Genomic DNA, 20,558 nt, shown 5'->3' on the forward strand with positions numbered 1-20,558 from the left:
ATTTCCCTAAAATTCCACCAAAAAAATTTAAACCCTTTTTAAAAATCCTAAAAAACCTCACTTAAAATTTCATAAAAATTTTCTCACATCATCACCACAAAAATTAAGTGTTATTAACCATATATTTGTGGACGTGACAGTTAAATGACAGAATCCTTTCAACATTTCAAGTAGCACGGGAAAATTGAATTTTTTTTCTAATGAGCAACAACTGAGAAAGAGGACGGAAAACAAATCGAAAGATTTTTATCTTTTTAAGTTTTTTAGTTCATTATTTAGAGAAGATTTGAGGAATTCCTTTCTTTTTTTTCCAAAAAAAAAAAATCACTCAAGCTTTTTTTTTTGTCTGTAAAGTTTCCTCATGTTTGGTGAAATAAACATTAATTGCTGGCGAAAAAAATTCATTTTCATCTTTCCGTAGTGTGTCATGACAACAAGGTATTCAGTGACATATCTCTCATTTAAATTGTAAATCTGATTTATTTATATGCACATGAACTTTAATATTATTCTTATTTTTTTTTGTATATTTTTATAATATGAACTCACAATTTTATTTATATTTATAAATTTATTTCTTTTGATTCAAATTATCCATTTTATGAATTTTGGTCGCACTTATACTTGATAATCTTTATTATCCATAAAAATTATTTTATTCAGTTTTTATTTATTATTTTTCCATTAAAATTTTCCTTCACTATTTTTTTTACTCGATTCATCCGTCACGAGTTTCCGAGGTAACTGTTTTTTAATAGGTTGTGTGCTGCTATATTATACCCACATCAGCAAGAAAACCGAAATTGTATCGTTTGTTGAGTTCTCGTGTGCTTCACGAGATATATAGAATCTGTTATTTTTTTTGCTTGCTTTCCTCCCTGTGGTGTGAAAAGCTTTACGTTTCTTTTCTCAATTTCTCGTATTTACAGTTAATACAAGCACAGAACGATTTGTTGTGTCTTTTTGGATTCTCACGTTCAACATTTACTTTTATATCGCGCCGCCATAATTTTTTTTGTTCATATAATGACCCAAGTCGATGATGCTACCGATGATGATCATACTTGATAATTTTATTCTAATTTTTCACGTGATGTTTTTGTCGTCGCAATTGTATTTAAATTGACCTAAACTTCTTTAATGATGTGAGAGAAAATCTATTTTTCTCATATTTTTCATGTGATAATTTAATTTGGATGTACATATGTTGCTCCGTATTTCGTTTTTTTTTCATATTTGTTCAAAATATTTTCAAAATTTTCTCTTTTTGCTCTTTTCAAAATGCATCTGAATTGTTTGTTTAACTTTTGTTTAATTTTAATTTGGAAATTTTTTAAAGCAAGGATTCACATGTATCTGGTATAAATAATCATGCGGGACACAATTAGAAGGTTGAATTAAGTTTTTAACGGATTAATGTGAGATATGCTGGTTTGGGATGATAACTCTTTTTATTCTTTGTGATTCGTGAATTACAATGTTAATAGAGAAAATGACAACGTTGAATTATTTTTTTTACTATTCAAGGATTTTACATGGCTTTTAAGGGCTTGACCTTCAGTGTTTTTCATTGAAATTCTTAAATGACCTTGCTACTCGATTCCTTAAATATATTTTATTCTCCTATATTCTTTAATATTCTGAAAATTATTTAAATTAACACTTTTGTGCCATCTACTCTAGTTCTCTATGGAGTCGGTCACAAATTACGTTAAGCAGCTACTAAATCGAAAATCCCCCTTCCCTCCCAAAAAGCAAACATAATAAGTGAATGATCCCTGACAGAAGAGATTCCGACAGAAGAGTTCATTTAGAAGCCATCAACACAGAGTTCAGAATACGATAAGTTTACTTTGTGTCGCTCGTACACTCTACGTGTAGTAACCAAGTTAAGGTCAAATTCGATTCAAATAGAATAATTTCTAAGAAAATTAAAATTTTGCATGCGCAAAAATTCTGTGAAAAAAAAAAAAACACTTTAATTTGTATCCTCAAAAGGTAAAAATGAAATTTCTATAAAAGTGTCTTGAAGAATTAATTAAAAGAATAACTTCGTCTTTCATATCGAATAACTTTTCATTAAGAATTTCGCTCTCAAATACATTTGAATAATAGAAAAGTTCCACGAAATTATTCAATATATTTTAGTTGAATTAAATAAATTTTATAATTTAATACATCGTAAAGTACTACTGACTGCAATTTGGAGATGTCGTTAATTTAAAGGATAAATTATATATAATTCTGATCATTAGGCTGATAATATGCTTGATTTGTTTCGGATTGAGCAAGCAGTAGAGTACAGCTGATCAAAAAATCGACTGTGCCCAATTTTCGGTATTCTATGAATTTTAGAGGATTAAAAGTAGTTATTAAAAGGAAAATGTCCAAAATTTGGCCATCTTCATGCAGTTTAGGACAATTCCTAGCATTTAATCCTTTGAAAATCATTCTAAATAATATGCATAAATTGACTAAGAAATTTCTTAAGACATTTCTTAAGAAATGCAAGATGTGCATGGACTTCAACAATTTAGAGTTGTTTTGGAATTTCCTTCATAAAAAACTCTTGCAAATGTAAGATTCTTTTTCCAAAAAGAGATTGAGAACTCCCAAAACTCTCCCCAACTGCGACCCTGGAATTGCTTAACTAAGTAATACTCTATAATTGTCAAAACCAATTGAAACAAATAACAAACTAAAATCTATAACGAATTAAATTTATTTCATCAAAAAAGTTCAAGAGTTTATGAAATTATAGATCATCTGTCATGTAATCTTGCGTAGCCTAATCATCTTTATTTTTATAGACCATAAAATATCACTCATGTTGAAAATTTATGACAATTGAGAAGTTGTGAATTGTACACGCGTAAATTTTATTTTCTAATCTTTTTGAAGGAGATTTAGAATTTATTTTGTGAATTTTAAAAAAAAATTTGCATCTTTTTTGAAATTTTCAAAATTCTTTGAAATTTAAATTTTTAATATTTTTAAAACATTCTTGGAAATTCCTATCCAGTTTCAATAAAATGATTTTTCCAAGAAGAAAATTGATAAAATCTTTAATAAATTTCATTTCCATTCACATAACTGACCTACATCTTCAAATTTAAATGCCAAATGCAGCACGTAAAGATTATGATTTTCAAGAACTCTTCTTTTCTTGTTGTATTTTTCATCCATATACATATGTGGAACTGCTAAACAAATTGCTCTAATATTGAATCAAATAATTTTACTAAATTGTGAGGAAGTGAGTAAATTTTAAGACATTACATGTGCTCGAAAACAAAACAAAACTTCCTTGTTTCAACAAGTTTAATGCAATAGATTATTATAGTAAGTGTGGAGTAATCAATTTTTGAGAGTTCATTTTCACTAGGATAGTGATTCTGAAATTATGTATGTTTTAGGATGATCTAGTATCTTCATCTTATTATACATGTGCAGAGTTTCTGACTGCAGAAAACTCATTTCTTATAATCAGAAAATTTTGAAAATTAAGTTTTAAAAATGATTAAGAATTTAAAAATTTCATATTTTTCAGGAATCTGCAAAACTACAGTTATGAAGACACTAGCTGCTCAGAAATCCTACATACTTGATCATAGGGTTCACCCAGGCCTGCTGCAGACCTGCAGTTTTCTGTATCTTTGTGCATCTAATTTTGGCAAACCCTAATTGATCACTAGAAAAGTAATCATGGATACATCACAAACAATTTAGCAACATACCTAAAATACTCTAACATTTCCATATAAAAGTCATCATAAACAGTAAAAGCATTTATGGTTTCTGGAAAATTTTCCAAAATTCATTCGAAATTCTTAAGAACTAACTCTAGATAATCATACACGTTTGCGAATTTTCGGAATTTTTTGAAATTTGTGAGAACTGAAATTTGTGTTCTTTAGTAAAAAATCGAGACATTTAAGAAAATTTTGTGAAAAATTCGGAACATCGAACTGCATCAAATCAAAATCATGAATATCATGCACGGATTTCATATGGAGTAGAGTTGACATAAATAGACTTTTTTATATAAAATCCTTGGATCACCACACTAATCTATCTAAATATTGATGCCTATTATTATGTTTTTGCATAATTTTCAGAAGAACCTCACGACATCTCTTTTAATTAGCACATTTAAGCATTCTCACTTTTATGACTTTACATCAAACAACGAAATTCTAAAGATTTCCCTTTCATTTAACTTTAGAATTAGCAAATGAATAGCAAGAAGTACGAATTGTTATCTAAATAATTCTCTAAACATTGCAATGTGATAGTTCAAATACCTAAACTCAAAACAATGAATCTTTTATGTAAAGTTATTCACTAATAAACTAAAAAGTAAAGCACAAAGAACCACCACAATGAAAATTTTGTATGAGCTGTCATAATCAGATGGCTAAGCTTAAGGCAATTTAAGCTCATGGAAGTTTTTTTCTCTCTCAAGTATGTTCAGCATATCAAAATCACAAAACAATGGGAATTGTGCATATTCATTTGTGTCTGTATGTGATTTATTAAATATGAATACACAAGCCGTGTGGAAAAGGTAAGATTATAAAGGATTTTCCCATCGTCATTTGTGACTTTTCTTACACACTCTAAGTCAGTGGTGGGCAATCTGTGTGCTTTGGGGAATTGGGGAGAATGTCGATCTGACTCGGTGGCTGACCAAACGTCGAGTTATTCATCCTTCCTGTCGTGCTTGCTTTTTTCACTAAGAACACCGCTGGCATTGGAAGCTGTGCCGGGTTAAGTACTTTAAAGAATGGTTAGAAAAGCTTACTGAGACTCCTCGCATGTAGGTTAGGTATAGAAGTTAGTACAACTTGCTATATTTAAAGCTTAACTGTACAAAGAAGATTACAAGAGAATATGTGTGCTGCGGCATATCTTGGTGGTTAGCCTCGACTAAAACCTTACATTTTATGCGGTTCTTGACACTTCCAAAATTGTTTAACACGTCACACTAATTCCGAGTGCCGAATTCATTCGGCATATGGTGCATTTTACAGTTTACAGCACCTTTCAACATCCAAGAGCCTAACAAGAGGAACCAAAGGTATGTTTTAATCTTGAGTGGACTAAAATACGGCATAACTAGTTGATGGCAAGTTGATGTCCAGTTGATGACAAGTTCTAATGCATTGCTGTTCACTCAATAGTGTGCCGCGGTACACAGGTTGCCCACCACCAGAGTAGCAAAACAGGTACCTGTAACAGGTAAAAGCCATACAAATTCTTGATAATTTGTACGATTTTGGTTTTCTTACAAAACAATATAAATTATCAAAAATTTGAACGTTTTTTGCCTGTTTTACACAGGTTACACAGGTTACCCACCACTGCTCTAAGTGCTTCTCATTCATAAACTTAACAATGTTGATGTTTGTTTATTAATTTAACTGCATTCAAGTGAATCCACTTCAAGACGAACAAACATAAACATATATAAAAGGAAGATCCTTACAACGCCAGTCTGTACTTATGGCATTGTATTGTATTGTCCAATTGTCGTTAATAAGAATGCTGATAAAACAAAATTTCTTCCTACTATATATTTCTATATATTCACTTTATCAAGCCTTCACATTTTTTGTTTTGTGTACATACATACAGTTTGAAATAACAACAACAATAACAATAACGAATGTGTGATCTTTTAAGCCTCTTTTATCAAAAAGAAAAGAATAAAATAAAAAAAAATTGACTGTCGACGACAACGAGTTGATTCTTAACGACATAATAAGATTGTCGTTTACGTGTATTTTTATTGGAGATAATGGACGATATATGTTTAATACTTATAGTTCTTATTTCAAACTAAATTTCACGAATGAATTGAATAGTGCTGAGTAATATCGTGATTCCAACTTTATACATGCATTCCATTTTTCATTCATGCGAATGTGAGGGGAATCTACAGATGCCGGCTAAATAATTCATTAATTTTTGAGACTTGTTTTTTTTATTTTCGAAAACAATTGTCGCTACAAATAAGCGATAAGTGAATGGCAATTAAAAAATTTTGTGGAATTTTGGTCGAAGTTCCACGAAGTTGATTAAGAGAGTTTTGATGAATTTTTTAGCTTAATATGGAATGGCATAACGTTCAGTTTAGTGGTGTGAGAAGTTAGGTGAATGACTACATCTTGGGAAATTGGGATGAAGCTGCTTGGAAGCTACGAGGTTAAGCAAGGGCTACAATTGGTACAATAAAGACGATGATTTGATAGTCCATAACGTTAGGTAAAAACCAATCAATTTTAGGGACATCAAACTAGAAAGTTTTCATTAATTTTACACAATGCACTTCAGTTCCATGCTAAATCTGAGTTATGACTACTCAATCTAACAAATTATTGACCTTTTTTAGCAGCACAATGCGACAAATCACAAAAAATGGACTGAAATCAGCCGTCACAATGCCGTCAGAGTTACTTTAACTTTCTCAAAATTCACTGATTATCTCAAAATATGCTGATTAGTAAGGAAAAATCAACATTTCTCCACATTTTCAGAAAAATATACTTGCAATCAGTTCAACAGACACTAAACAAAATGCAAACTCTCTTGTTATCTTGAAAATATCCTCGCCGTGCCTTTTTGAACTTTCCTTGTCGTATGCCAAAAAACATTTTTGTCAAAACATAAAACAAATGTATGGCGCTTAAATTCTTGATTAGAAGGTTCGTCCGAGAGATAACTTCATGTGTACAATACAAATTTTTATATATTTTCATAATCTTTTAATGCTGATTATTATTATTCAAATTAACACAGTGTATAGACACAGACATGTGGTCCGGAATGTATGGGGTCATTAAGACGAGTTCACGTCACTTACTAATTTAAAAGAAATAATTCATAATTGAGACAGTGAACACAAAGAAAGGCAAGATGGCATGTACAGCATTAAAAGTTAATCAATTAAAATTCGCGGAAGTAAATAAGTGTAGCAACAAATGAAACTACACAAAAAAACAAGAAGAAGTTCTTACCATGCAGCGAATGATGATGATGACTGCAATATTTCCCATGCTCTATACTATTCAAATTCGATTGACATACATTACACTTGTCGATTAATACTTTCATCTCACTATCATGTGCTTCACAAATATTTTTTTGATTTGTGCTGGTGTGCTTCCCCATGATATTAACAAATTATGATATAAAAATATATGTATATGAACACTTAGATGGATATTGTACGGTTAAATCACTAAATAACTAAAAACAAAAAATTGAACGAAATATATGCTTTTTTAGCGCAACTTTTTTCAGTAAAGGTGGCTTTATAAATCACTTTGTTCGTTTGGCTGGATTCTGAGATTTCAAGCAACTCTAAAGCAATCAAACATCGTAGAGAACTTTAGTTTGTTTGAATAGCTTAATTTCAAAAAGTTATTGCATGAGGCGAAGTGGCTCGGTGGCGAAATGGTTTAGTACTTCGGCAACAACTGGATTACAACAACCCAGCTATCATGGGTTCGAGCCGCGGCATGGGAAATTTTACACATGTCCTTTTTTGAATCAAATGTAGTGGAAACGAGGCTCACAGTCTCCCTTTGAAAGCTACTGAAAGCTAAAGGAAGTGGATTCGGATTCCAATATAAACTGTAGGTTTAGGTTTGAACAGGAGTTCTGGCGGGTTCAACTTGTTAAACTATCGATAGCCATGAAACCCATATAAACACGTTGCTATTGATCTCAAAGTCTGAATCAGTCGTCGTCAGGCATTTCAAGGTTTCAAACTTACGCTTAAATACTAAAATTTACAAATTTTTATTCTGGTAAACAAAAATTGCATGTATTTTTATTGCTTTGCAGTAGTTTTCATTGTTTTACAATGTTTCTTAATGTTTTCATAGTGTTTAATTTGAAATTGTCGATTAAATTTTAATTTGTCGTAACCGTTAAGAGGTTTTGAATTATGAAAATCCGTTAAATGATAAAATTCATAAATTTGTAGTATGGCAATTTGGACTTTTAGTGGATCTTGTTTTTAGGTCTGAGAAATGTGACTTGGACCTTCTGGATCTTGTTTTGTATGTCGAGGAAGTTACTTGAACCTTACTGGATCTGGTTTTTATGGTCGGAGAAGTGATTTGGACCTTACTAGATCTTGTGTCGGGTTAGTGACTTGGATTTTAAGTCCGGGAAATGACTTGGACCTTTCTGGATGTAATTTTTAAATCTGGGAAGTGATTTGGACTTTACTGGATCTTGTTTTAAAAGCCGGAAAGTGACTTGGATCGTCTGGATCTTGGTCGGAACCAGATTTTTTGATTGGAAAAGTGACTTGATTCGCATTTGTTTATCAATCAATTACTAATCGCTGTGACATAAATGCGCTGTTGTGACACGATAAGAACGAACATGTACTTTTGTAATTTTATTTTTATATTCACACCGTTTTCACGTGTGAATGTATTGAATTTGTTCAGATTGAAAAATTAGTTTTTTGGATTTTTCAGCAAAACTAAGCATAATGGCAAGTTTTGTTCTATCGCAAAAAGTTTGTGCCTGGAATTCCTCATCATAATCAAAAAACAGATTTGAAATCGGTTGAGGCATTGCTAAGAAAATCGAAAAATTCGCTTTCTGTAAGCAAGCAAACAAGTTAATCAGCAAGAAATCTCAATAACCAGACATCGTAGAGACTTCTAGTTTTTTGCAATCGATCCGTGCTGCTCTATAGAAGAGCTGATTAGATTTTGGGCATGGCAGGAACAGCCGTTGCTTCTAAAAAAGCAAAAAACTTTCGTTTTCATACAAAATTTCAAAATCAATGTTTATTACGATTTTTTGAATTTTTGAACGTTGTATTGAAATTACGAAAATATTTAAAGCCTACTCGCTGGAGCCTGATCCCTCAAACATTCGCCAAGCGAAGCTTGGCCTACCCGCTGGAGCCTGATTCCTCAAACATTTGCCAAGCGAAGCTTGGCCTACCCGCTGGAGCCTGATTCCTCAAACATGTGCCAAGCGAAGCTTGGCCTACCTGCTGGAGCTTGATCCCTCAAACATTCACCAAGCGAAGCTTGGTCTACCCGCTGGAGCTTGATCCCTCAAACATGTGCCAAGCGAAGCTTGGCCTACCCGCTGGAGCTTGATCCCTCAAACATTAGCCAAGCGAAGCTTGGCCTACCCGCTGGAGCTTGATCCCTCAAACATTCATCAAGCGAAGCTTGGTCTACCCGCTGGAGCTTGATCCCTCAAACATGTGCCAAGCGAAGCTTGGCCTACCCACTGGAGCCTGATACCTCAAACATTAGTCAAGCGAAGCTTGGCCTACTCGCTGGAGCTTGATCCCTCAAACATTCGCCAAGCGAAGCTTGGCCTACTCGCTGGAGCTTGATCCCTCAAATGTGTGCCAAGCGAAGCTTGGCCTACCCGCTGGAGCTTGAACCCTCAAACATGTGCCAAGCGAAGCTTGGCCTACCCGCTGAAGCTTGATCCCTCAAACATTCGCCAAGCGAAGCTTGGCCTACCCGCTGGAGCTTGATCCCTCAAACATGTGCCAAGCGAAGCTTGGCCTACCCGCTGGAGCTTGATCCCTCAAACATTCGCCAAGCGAAGCTTGGCCTACCCGCGAGACTTTTAGTGGACGGTGTGAATATATCCGCATTGGGTTTCTACCCGATACACTAGTTGTCATAAAAAATCAAGCTGCTGTCATGTATATTCACTATAGCTGCTATTGATATCTCGCTTATATCATTGGATACATATTGTAGATATCATTTAAATAAACAAAATTGAATTATTTATACAAGTGATATATTAACAAACTAATTTGTAATTGTTTGTATTTCACACTTTAAAGACGTCTTTTTGTGTCTTTTTTTGATGATAAAAGAAGATCTCACAATTGCAATCTATTATTATCTTATAATTCAACCAATTAAAGTCAATAAAAAGTATTTCAGTTTTATAACATTATAGAGAAATTATCGCATAAACTCAATTTTACACATTAAAACAACAAAAAACTCAATTTCTCTGTCTTTATATTGATCTGTAATGAAGGTAGATTTCAACTGAACTAAACGACATTCTAAAAAATACTGATCTTTATTGTTGTGTATTCTTTTTTTATTTTTTTGAAAAGAGAAGATTTTATTTTTGTGTTCATCAAAATATATTAATGTTTATGCACAGAGGGATCTCTCAGTATTTCTCTGGTATTAAACATACAGCCTAGCATGTGATAATGTGTTGGAAAAGTGCATGATTTTTTTTTAAATTGTTTGTGATTTTTTGTGATGATTCACAATTCACAGATTATAATGTGAATGGAAGTTGCAAAAATACAAATTGTAGCTGCAGGAAATTTGATATAGAATGTTTTACGGATGCTGTGAATGTTGCAACGTATTTTATATTTTTGAAGGGATTTTCGGGAACGGTTCAAATGTTTTGATGTGGAACATTTGTGGTGTTCTGATTTGAATATATGGAAACTGTGAAATGATGAGTGTGATTTACTTATTTTATTTAAAAAGCAAGCAAAAACTCAGTTTTCAATAAGACTGAGGTTAATATGCTTACTTACTTTGTTGGTCGTACAGATGAACAATGAGCTCTCTTAGTTGGTGTCGAAAACTGGCTCTATCGCTAGCTGCTTTCAGTTTATGGTCAAGAAAGATGAAAAGGTACTGTAATGTATTCTGCAATCTGTTTTACCATAGTTTAGGGGCATTTATGGAAGTTAGTGTCTCTTTGGAGTTATTTGCAAAGCACTTGGAACAAATTTACTAAGAAGAAGCTTACTCGAAAACGTCGGTTCAATTCCTACAATTTCTTCATTGATCCTTTTTCAGAAGTTTAGATACATCAACTGCTTAATCCCCAATTGATCAAAAATACTTTAGTGCTAATCAAGTGCTAGCTTGTTAATGTCCAGTTTATGCTTGTCCACTTGAGAACGTACGAGAGCAAGCCGAAATTGATTTTCAAGGTAAATTAATGAACGAGTCAGGAACAAGAGCTACATTAACTTACGAATGCCACTATGGGCCAGAAATGGATTTTTTTTCTAAAAATTATTTTCTTGGCTTTTTTGATAGTCCCTATTATGTTCTATATAACTGTAGTCAAAAAATTTTTCAAGTCGATACCTTGTGGGAGATATGGCATTTTGAAGTTAGTAAGTCGACCATTTTCATGTATCATTAAAATTGATCTCACCGATTACTGTATTGATGAATCTTTTTGAAATTTTTTTTGATTATTAGCTTAATATAGGTCCTTAATTTTGAGATATAAAAAATTTTCCCAGGCATCGGAAAATTATGTGAAAAACTTGATTTTCCTTGAAAACCACGTGGTCACAAAGCTTCCGTTTGTCTAGCTCATTCCTAGTGGAATTTTTTACTCTTAATTGTTCTTTATATTAAAGATAATATAATAATCAACAACTTTTGTGAAAATATTGTATAGTTTTGTCCACGTTCTGATAGTGAAAAAATAGCTTTTTCCTAAAAAAACTGCAATTTTTTGACAAAAATCGCTTCAGGGCTATAGATGGTAGTGGAATTTTATTTCAGATTTTGAAAGCTCTCTGTTACTACTATAAAACAAAGCAATAAAATAAGAGTGCGTTCTCTTGGCAAAAGGCACTTTTTTGGCTTTGAAAGTCACATGTCACGCACTTCTCATATAGAAAAAAATTCATAAAAATTCTAGATTTTATTAAAATTTAAAAATAATAGTCTAGATTCATAGATCTATTCAATACGCATATTTTGAGTATGAATATGTTATGGTTTGGTCCAGTTTTGTGGGCAAAATTTTAAAATTTCGATTTTCACTAAAATTTTTAAGAAAAAAAAATACTTTTTTTCTCGAACTCAATGAAACTTGTTCAAATTTTTTTAAAAGTTGTATTTTTATGTGTTTACCAACTTTTGTTCAGCAACTTCTCATAAATATTTGATTTTTGGCCTAAAATTTTTAAAAAACTAAAAAAAATCCTAATTTTTGAGTATTTTTTGAACAAATGTTACAAAATCTTATCAAATATCAATTTTTAACATGAGATTATTGACTAACTTTATGTTTTCGAGGATGATCTTTCATTATCCGATGAGAAACTTATAGGTTTTCATATAAAAATGTTCTAAAAAATGACTTTAAGTAGTTCGAGCAAGGAGACCAAAATTTTTAAATTCATTTTTCCATAGCTAAAACTATTCAAATGACTTTAAAACTTTCTGAATTCATTTATTATTGTAATATTGACTAATTTATTGCTAGTTTTGGTAGTAACAACAGTTATATGATCGGATTTTTTTGATTTTTGCATTTAAATCTTAACAAATAATTTTTTTAATATTGCAATCATAAATATACTGAATTTCTCAAATTTCATTTTTAAAAATCATTTTTGACTAAATTTGGACCAAGTTCGATAGAAGTTCTACTCCGAAAATGCGTCAAAAAGCATTAAAAAGCATGGTTATCAATTGATTAATTTTTAGTTTTTTATGATCAATAAATTTTGGTTTTGTTTTACCATTTTTACTTTTCAATAATTTCTGTCACAACCAGATAAATTACAGGCACTAAATATAAACAAAGTAATACTTAAAACCAATTTTAATCGTGATTTACAATATCCTAAATTTTTTTGGAAATTTTCGTTTCTTTAGTCACCAAAATCCGATCATATAACTGTTGTTACTACCAAAACTAGCAATAAATTAGTCAATATTACAATAATAAATGAATTCAGAAAGTTTTAAAGTCATTTGAATAGTTTTAGCTATGGAAAAATGAATTTAAAAATTTTGGTCTCCTTGCTCGAACTACTTAAAGTCATTTTTTAGAACATTTTTATATGAAAACCTATAAGTTTCTCATCGGATAATGAAAGATCATCCTCGAAAACATAAAGTTAGTCAATAATCTCATGTTAAAAATTGATATTTGATAAGATTTTGTAACATTTGTTCAAAAAATACTCAAAAATTAGGATTTTTTTTAGTTTTTTAAAAATTTTAGGCCAAAAATCAAATATTTATGAGAAGTTGCTGAACAAAAGTTGGTAAACACATAAAAATACAACTTTTAAAAAAAATTTGAACAAGTTTCATTGAGTTCGAGAAAAAAAGTATTTTTTTTTCTTAAAAATTTTAGTGAAAATCGAAATTTTAAAATTTTGCCCACAAAACTGGACCAAACCATAACATATTCATACTCAAAATATGCGTATTGAATAGATCTATGAATCTAGACTATTATTTTTAAATTTTAATAAAATCTAGAATTTTTATGAATTTTTTTCTATATGAGAAGTGCGTGACATGTGACTTTCAAAGCCAAAAAAGTGCCTTTTGCCAAGAGAACGCACTCTTATTTTATTGCTTTGTTTTATAGTAGTAACAGAGAGCTTTCAAAATCTGAAATAAAATTCCACTACCATCTATAGCCCTGAAGCGATTTTTGTCAAAAAATTGCAGTTTTTTTAGGAAAAAGCTATTTTTTCACTATCAGAACGTGGACAAAACTATACAATATTTTCACAAAAGTTGTTGATTATTATATTATCTTTAATATAAAGAACAATTAAGAGTAAAAAATTCCACTAGGAATGAGCTAGACAAACGGAAGCTTTGTGACCTCGTGGTTTTCAAGGAAAATCAAGTTTTTCACATAATTTTCCGATGCCTGGGAAAATTTTTTATATCTCAAAATTAAGGACCTATATTAAGCTAATAATCAAAAAAAATTTCAAAAAGATTCATCAATACAGTAATCGGTGAGATCAATTTTAATGATACATGAAAATGGTCGACTTACTAACTTCAAAATGCCATATCTCCCACAAGGTATCGACTTGAAAAATTTTTTGACTACAGTTATATAGAACATAATAGGGACTATCAAAAAAGCCAAGAAAATAATTTTTAGAAAAAAAATCCATTTCTGGCCCATAGTGGAATGTAATATTGATTAAACAGACCTGAAAGTACATTATTAACTGTAGATTGTGTAATAGAGCCTAAATATATTCAAATCCTAGATTTTGATAGGAATTGTATACTTGATCCTACATATGCAGATCTAATATCGAGGCTTGATTCACGTTATTTTCCTTGAAAGGTCAGAAATCATGCAGATGATCCATCAAGTTGATAGTTGGGTGTTTGTCCCAATTTTTATTATGAATCTTTAACTGAAATCTTAAACTGAAATCCTTAAAAATCATTAAAAACTGCAAGTTATACTTATATGTCACATATCTTAACATTTATGCATGTATTTTTTATTAGCTAAAAATTTATTCATATTTATCGATTCTTCTTAAAAGTTATGAGTTAATCGTCTTATTCATCAACCAATTGTGAAATTTATTTTATCCTGAAAACTTTTTATTTTTCAAAATTTATATTAATGCAATTATTTTCAAATATGGCTGATCATTCAATGATTAATTTAATTTAAAGATACATTGGTCTAAATAACCTTAACGATAGTAAATTAACTCATAAGCTTGAAAGAAAAATTATCAAATTTATTTACAAAAACTAAGAACATAAAAAAATAAGGAAAAAAGGTGGAATCAGCAGATCCGATTTCCGGTACCTGCCGTTCCTTAATATTTTCATACTAACTTGAATCTTATCTAATTTTTTATATTTGCACAAGAAATTATTTTAGAGAGTATTTTTTTCAATAATTTTGATTTTTTTTTTAAATATCTTATGGAATTAATTAATGTTTTTTTATAAGGATATGTATCAAAAAACAGAAATTCGTGTTGCATGTACGAGCATTTTGAGTATTTTTTTTTTAAAAATTTTTTTTTCTCTTCATATTTACTTTGGCGTTAAATAACTGATAGCATTTTTCATTTATACAGGAGTTTTATTTAAATTATACAAAAAAATAAAAATCATGAAGCTACCCCGATCAGCACAAATTATTCATGTCGTCCAAGTGACTGCCACATGTCGGCCAAGTGACTGCCACATGTCGGTTAAGTTGTTGTCATATGGAAACCAAGTGATTGCCATTTAACGTCCAAGTAAATGTCACATGGCAACCTAGTGACTGTCAAATGTCGTCCAAGTGAATGCCTCATGTCGTCCAAGTTGCTGTCAAATGACAACCAAGTGACTGTCGCATGGCAGCCAAGTGACTGTCAAATGTCGTTCAAGTGACTGCCAAATGTCGTTGTCACATGACAACCAAATGACTGTCACATGTCGTCCAAGTTGCTGCCACATTTGCTCAAAGTGACTGTCCAAGTGGCTGCCCTAAGTCATCCAAGTGACAATCTTCATGTTAACTACCAAAAAAATTGCCACTTAGAAGCCATTGGACTGCCATTTAAACTTGTGCCGATCGGGTACATAAGAGAAAATTTATGCCATATTAATAACTTAAGTAGGTGTCGGATACCAAAATCCAGGATGATGTGTAAAATACTGTCCATCTGGATAATTGTGTATGGCATAAGGTTGCGGTTTTAATGGAAGTTGTAGGACAGTTGTTTCATTTGATGGCGCATAATGATTATAATCGTAATTTGGTACGCCTTTTGCACCCAAACTACTGAGATCTCTGGGTGATACGGAACCTGGCGGTGTCATGTTATTGTTATTATATTCTACAGAATTGGAAGCATATGATACTGCTGGATAGTTCGTTGGGTAACCTTCATTTGATGATGGAGGATATTCACTGCCTGGTGGAGTCGGAAGAGCACCATCTGAGTAGACGTAACTAGGACGTGTAGCAGCTCTAATTACACTTTCACGATTTGCGTACAGTTGCTTGAGTAGCGAACTTGCAGGCATAACAGGCGGTTGCTGTTGCTCAAATGTTGAGGCTGAATTCCACGATGACTCTTTGTCTTGTGTTTTGAGCAGAGAATTCGTACTAAAGTCTGTCGCATGATTCGATGATGGCGATGGAAGATGCTTAGACATGGCATTCTCGAGATCTCTGACTGAAGGCTCCGCTCGGTCTTTTATCGGATCCTGTTCCTTACATGATGATGAATCACTTAATATTGTTGATGCTGGTGGTAAATTTTGTTTCTTAACTGTATCCTGATTATCAGGCTTGGGTTTTCTCTTCCGTCCGCGTGTCGGCGGTTCCTCAACTTTTGCTTCTGGCGTCGTTTTTCGTGAAGCTCCAGCTTTAATTTCAGGTGTTGGCGTTTCAATTTTAACTGATGGAATTTCATCTTTAACATCTTGTAATGGCTTAACATCCTTATCAATTGGCGATGGCACGTGAATTTCACGTTTAATTATTTCAAGTTGACACTGATCCATAACAACATTTGTATTTTCTCTTGCACTTATTACATAGTTTACACAAATTATATTCTGTTCATCATTATTCTTAATATTGCATACGATTGTGGCACATGTTTGTATCCAAGTATATCCACCATTTTTGTTGAGAATTCTATAGTAATGGGTTAGGACTTGACCTTTTTCGATTACTGAAATTAGAGGGAAATGGAATTGGATTATTATTTGCTTATCAGATGCTGGCTTTTGGAAGGAATTGAACCTTAGTCCTCGCAATATTGAGAATTTGGTCTGATCCCTAACAACTCAGGTACAGAGGCTATTCTCTGGCACTACCAGCCATGACAATAATCTATAATAAATCTAAACCCCAAATACTTACAATCTGAATGACATTTTCGTAGTTTCACGGCATCTTCTCCATGGCAGAGGTTGTAAAGGCTTTCGCCAACAAGTTCGTCTGTGGAATATCCAAGAACCTCCGTTATTCTGTAAGACAAAAGCAAAATATGTTGAATTATACACGAAATCATCAAGTTTTATTGTTGTTAACTTACTTTGGCTCACAATGAGCTAATCGGAAGTCAAAGTTAATTCTTGTTACAAACATATCACATTCTAGTCGTATCTCATGAACTGATGGTGGTGGAAGGGCTGGAAGGAGATAAAATTGAGTTAATTAGGACATAGAGCTCAGATTCTCACATAAGGAATGGAAGTTTGGGTTTATATAAGGCAAATGTCTTGAGTTGAACAGGCTGCGATTGAGGGAGCTTGAGACCAAGACTGGGAAGAATTCACTTGTAGTCTCGCCCTAACAGACATTGAACATGCTTTTATTGTACCAAAATACCACTCTGTCCACCTAAAAGCTATTTCTTTACCTGTTAAGGTCGATCGCAGTTTCGAAAATGGACCGCAATCGAGAATTCAGTAAACTCTAGCTGCAATAAGTCGATCGGACGTTGTGACAGAACTTTAAGTTCTTTGGCAAGTACCAAAAATTCAAAGACTATTGTCCCGAGCAGTAAACGTGTCACTTCATCTCCGCGTTAACGGGAAACGTGATGGCAACATTATGACCTTTTTCCAGTTCATATTTGCATCAAATTAGCCACATCAATCTGTGCGGGCTACAATATTTAAGGCATACTAATCGCAAGGTTGTTCCATTCAGGCATTCGTAATTTGCCATTATTCAAAACAACAAGACATTCCAAACCTCATAAACACCAAAAAATATTCCAAAAAAATACTCAAACTCACCAATTGCCAACGCAACCATTCCCAATAGCTGTGGCTGAGACTTCTTATTATGATTGAATGAGTATTGTGGCCTCAGTCGACAAAGTATCAATACAACCTGAAATTAGACGAGCAAAAGAAGAATAAAATATTTGAATGAGAATAATTCATTTGACTAAAAAAATCTCGTTGGATATGACTTAATTAATGTAGAAAAAACTTAAAGAATTCACACTTGCAAACAATTACATACCGAGTAATGACCATTGTTTGGTTTGGCATTTGCATTCTTTGGATTCGAAACGTCCTAAAGGTAATTTATAATATACAATAACGATGGTGAATTTTTGTGCTCTTTCTTGTTGGATATAAAAATATAAACTATAAAATGATTTGATGACGATTTTTTGTACTTACTCTATATCCAGTCGACTGTTTAAACTGACATCCGCGTTTTGTGAGGGTTGATTTCATTCGTATACAAAATGATCGTTCAAATCCTTTATATTTGTTATTTGATTGAACGGACATTGAGGATGAAACTGAATATTTTACAATAATTAGACATAAATCCACAATATAAAGTAATTAATAATCACCATCAGGATTCATTGTCCCATGTGATCCCTCATCGGATGATGACGGCGATGACATTCCTTGTGAATGACCAGTTAAACTCAATCCCAACTGTTCAGCAACTTCAGCATGGTCGCCTTGATGGACATAATCAAATATACTGCTGCCAGCCATTTCAACCTAAAATGACAAAGAATAAAAGATAAAATGGTAATAAATTACAGGCAATGTCAAGTCACTCGGCATTTTATTTTAATTTTTTTAAAGCATATTGTACATGCTGTAATAAAATTAGCATAAAATTTTAAAATAATCATATATGATAAATATTCCGAAAAAAAAACAAGGCACAAAAAAGCCAAGATAGAAGAAAATAAAAATAAACCGAAAAGGAAGTCAAGTAGTTGAGGGCATGAATAATAATCACTTAATTTATTTGTCAAACGAAAGTTACTCGAGACTTTCTTGATTGAATTCAATGATTTGTGAAGGAAATTGTGCATTACTGTATTGTAAGAGCTTTCCATGAACTGTAAAATCAAGATATTGATTTTATTCTACTCTTTAATACCCCGAAAACTCATTCCCCATTTTTTCTATTTTCTTCCTTTATACTTTTTTTTTCTTGTGGATGAGAGATAGAAAGATGTGTGGACGTGATGAGAATGTAATTGAAAATAACTAAACATGTTCTCGTCCATGTTGGAAGGGAAAAACATAAAAATAGTTGAAGGAATTATTATCTGGTAGAGAGAAATGTCTCTGCAGGTGCTTTAAGGTGTGTATATTTTCTGATAGTAAGCTAGAGTAGATATAAAGTTTCACTGCTGGCTGAATACTTGAAATCTTTAAATCCAATGGTCGTAAATTTGTTTGGAAAGTTTGTTAAAGATTTAAAGTTTTCTAAAGTAAATTTTGGGAAGTTTTATGAACTTATTTTAAGGTGTGTCTTAGGAAAATCTGGCAGATTTGACAAAGTTTTAAAGAAAATTAAGAGAAAAGTTGGGAAAATCCAAAAAATACTGATATCGCTGAATGAAACCCATAGCTCAAAATTAATTCGTTTTTTGTGTAGATAAGTCGACTCTATTAAAAATTTAAGATCTTAACAAATGAATCTGAGGATGAGGTATCAAAGCAGTTGTCAAAGCGGGAATTCTGTGAGAGTATGGACTTTATAGCCAAAAAATTAGATACTTACTTACTTCGCTGGCCGTACAGATCAATTGTGATCCATGGCCAAAAAAAAATTAGATAACAAACTTAAAGTCGGGAAACATTCCTTTGACATGATTTGCGTATAGTTTTAACTAAACAGTAATAATGTCAGTGATTTTGAAACTGAATGCCATGTCAAAATTTAGAGCTGACTACAAGTATTCTAGTCAATTTGAAACTCTTTGAATCGAATAGACTTGATGATACTATTTGACACTTCAACAAAACTCTATATAATGATTAAAAGATTGGTCGCTCATGAGAATGTAGGTTCTATTCTTCACTATAGAGTATCACAGGTACTCGACACATTACCTAGCCACTCGGCCAATGAGGCCTTACTCTCGCACTGGTAGATTCGACTATTTATGGCTCGATATCTCAGATTCTGCTTAAACATCACAAATTGCATCAAATCTACTGTCTTTTGACTCAAAAAATTATACGAAAACCGACCTGAAGTCGAATGAAAAATGCCAAGTCAATTCGATTTCGAGTAATGTTATGTATTTTGTCAGTATAGTATGGATACTAGTCACTACTTTTGAGTTTTGCTGAATAAATAATAAAACTTCTACTCTAGCACCGAATAAGCACAATTTCCTCAATATTTGTTCCAATTTGCATCTTTAAAATCATAAAAGCTTCAATTTCTGTGCCAAATTCAGTATAAAATCCCATAAACCCCAAAAGTCATTAAAATCTAATAAAATTCTAAAACTCAAAACATAAACATTCATTATCCACACCTGCGACAATCCAAGATAAATCGACACAGTTTCAGATATATACAAAAATCGTCCATCAGCAGCCAACGCCAGTGCAAAACCATCAAGTGATTGTAAAATGTGTGTTCCTTGATGTTGCTCAAACAGTTCCATCGCCAAACTAGCCGCTGTTCTTCTTGCTGAATTGGCAGATATACCTATTAATGAAGGAATAGAAAGAAAAATTTGGTTTAAAATTAGAAAAAAAAAAAATAGAAAACAAAAAAAATTCCATTTAAAGAAATGGATTGAATACAAAATGGCGATTTTCATGGTAATATTTCCATTCTTTGTAAAGCAATTTCCATTGCCACCGTCAATAAACCATTTTTTTTTTTTTTTGTGTTGAATTATACATGAATTAGTATTCCGTTTGCGTCACGATATTTTTAAAGCCAAAAAATTTAAAACTATTCAAATTAAATGCTGGTGATATTAAAATGAATTGTCGTTTCAA

At 32.1% G+C, this 20,558-nt stretch overlaps 1 protein-coding gene across 1 annotated transcript; it reads right to left on the minus strand.

The window, feature by feature from the left end:
• Window positions 1–14,813: 14,813 nt before the first annotated feature.
• Window positions 14,814–20,259, minus strand: LOC139100878 (protein trachealess-like; the record flags this gene model as incomplete). Its single annotated transcript, XM_070653641.1, has 8 exons — window positions 14,814–16,486; window positions 16,678–16,784; window positions 16,853–16,949; window positions 17,562–17,658; window positions 17,794–17,847; window positions 17,958–18,082; window positions 18,140–18,296; window positions 20,084–20,259. Coding segments are annotated over 8 exons (1,886 nt in total), but the record flags the coding sequence as incomplete, so codon positions are not given.
• Window positions 20,260–20,558: the final 299 nt, after the last annotated feature.

This window comes from Chironomus tepperi, unplaced genomic scaffold, assembly GCF_022539635.2.
Source record: "Chironomus tepperi strain 1889 unplaced genomic scaffold, CSIRO-AGI_Ctep_v1 contig_72, whole genome shotgun sequence".
Classification (NCBI taxonomy): domain Eukaryota; kingdom Metazoa; phylum Arthropoda; class Insecta; order Diptera; family Chironomidae; genus Chironomus; species Chironomus tepperi.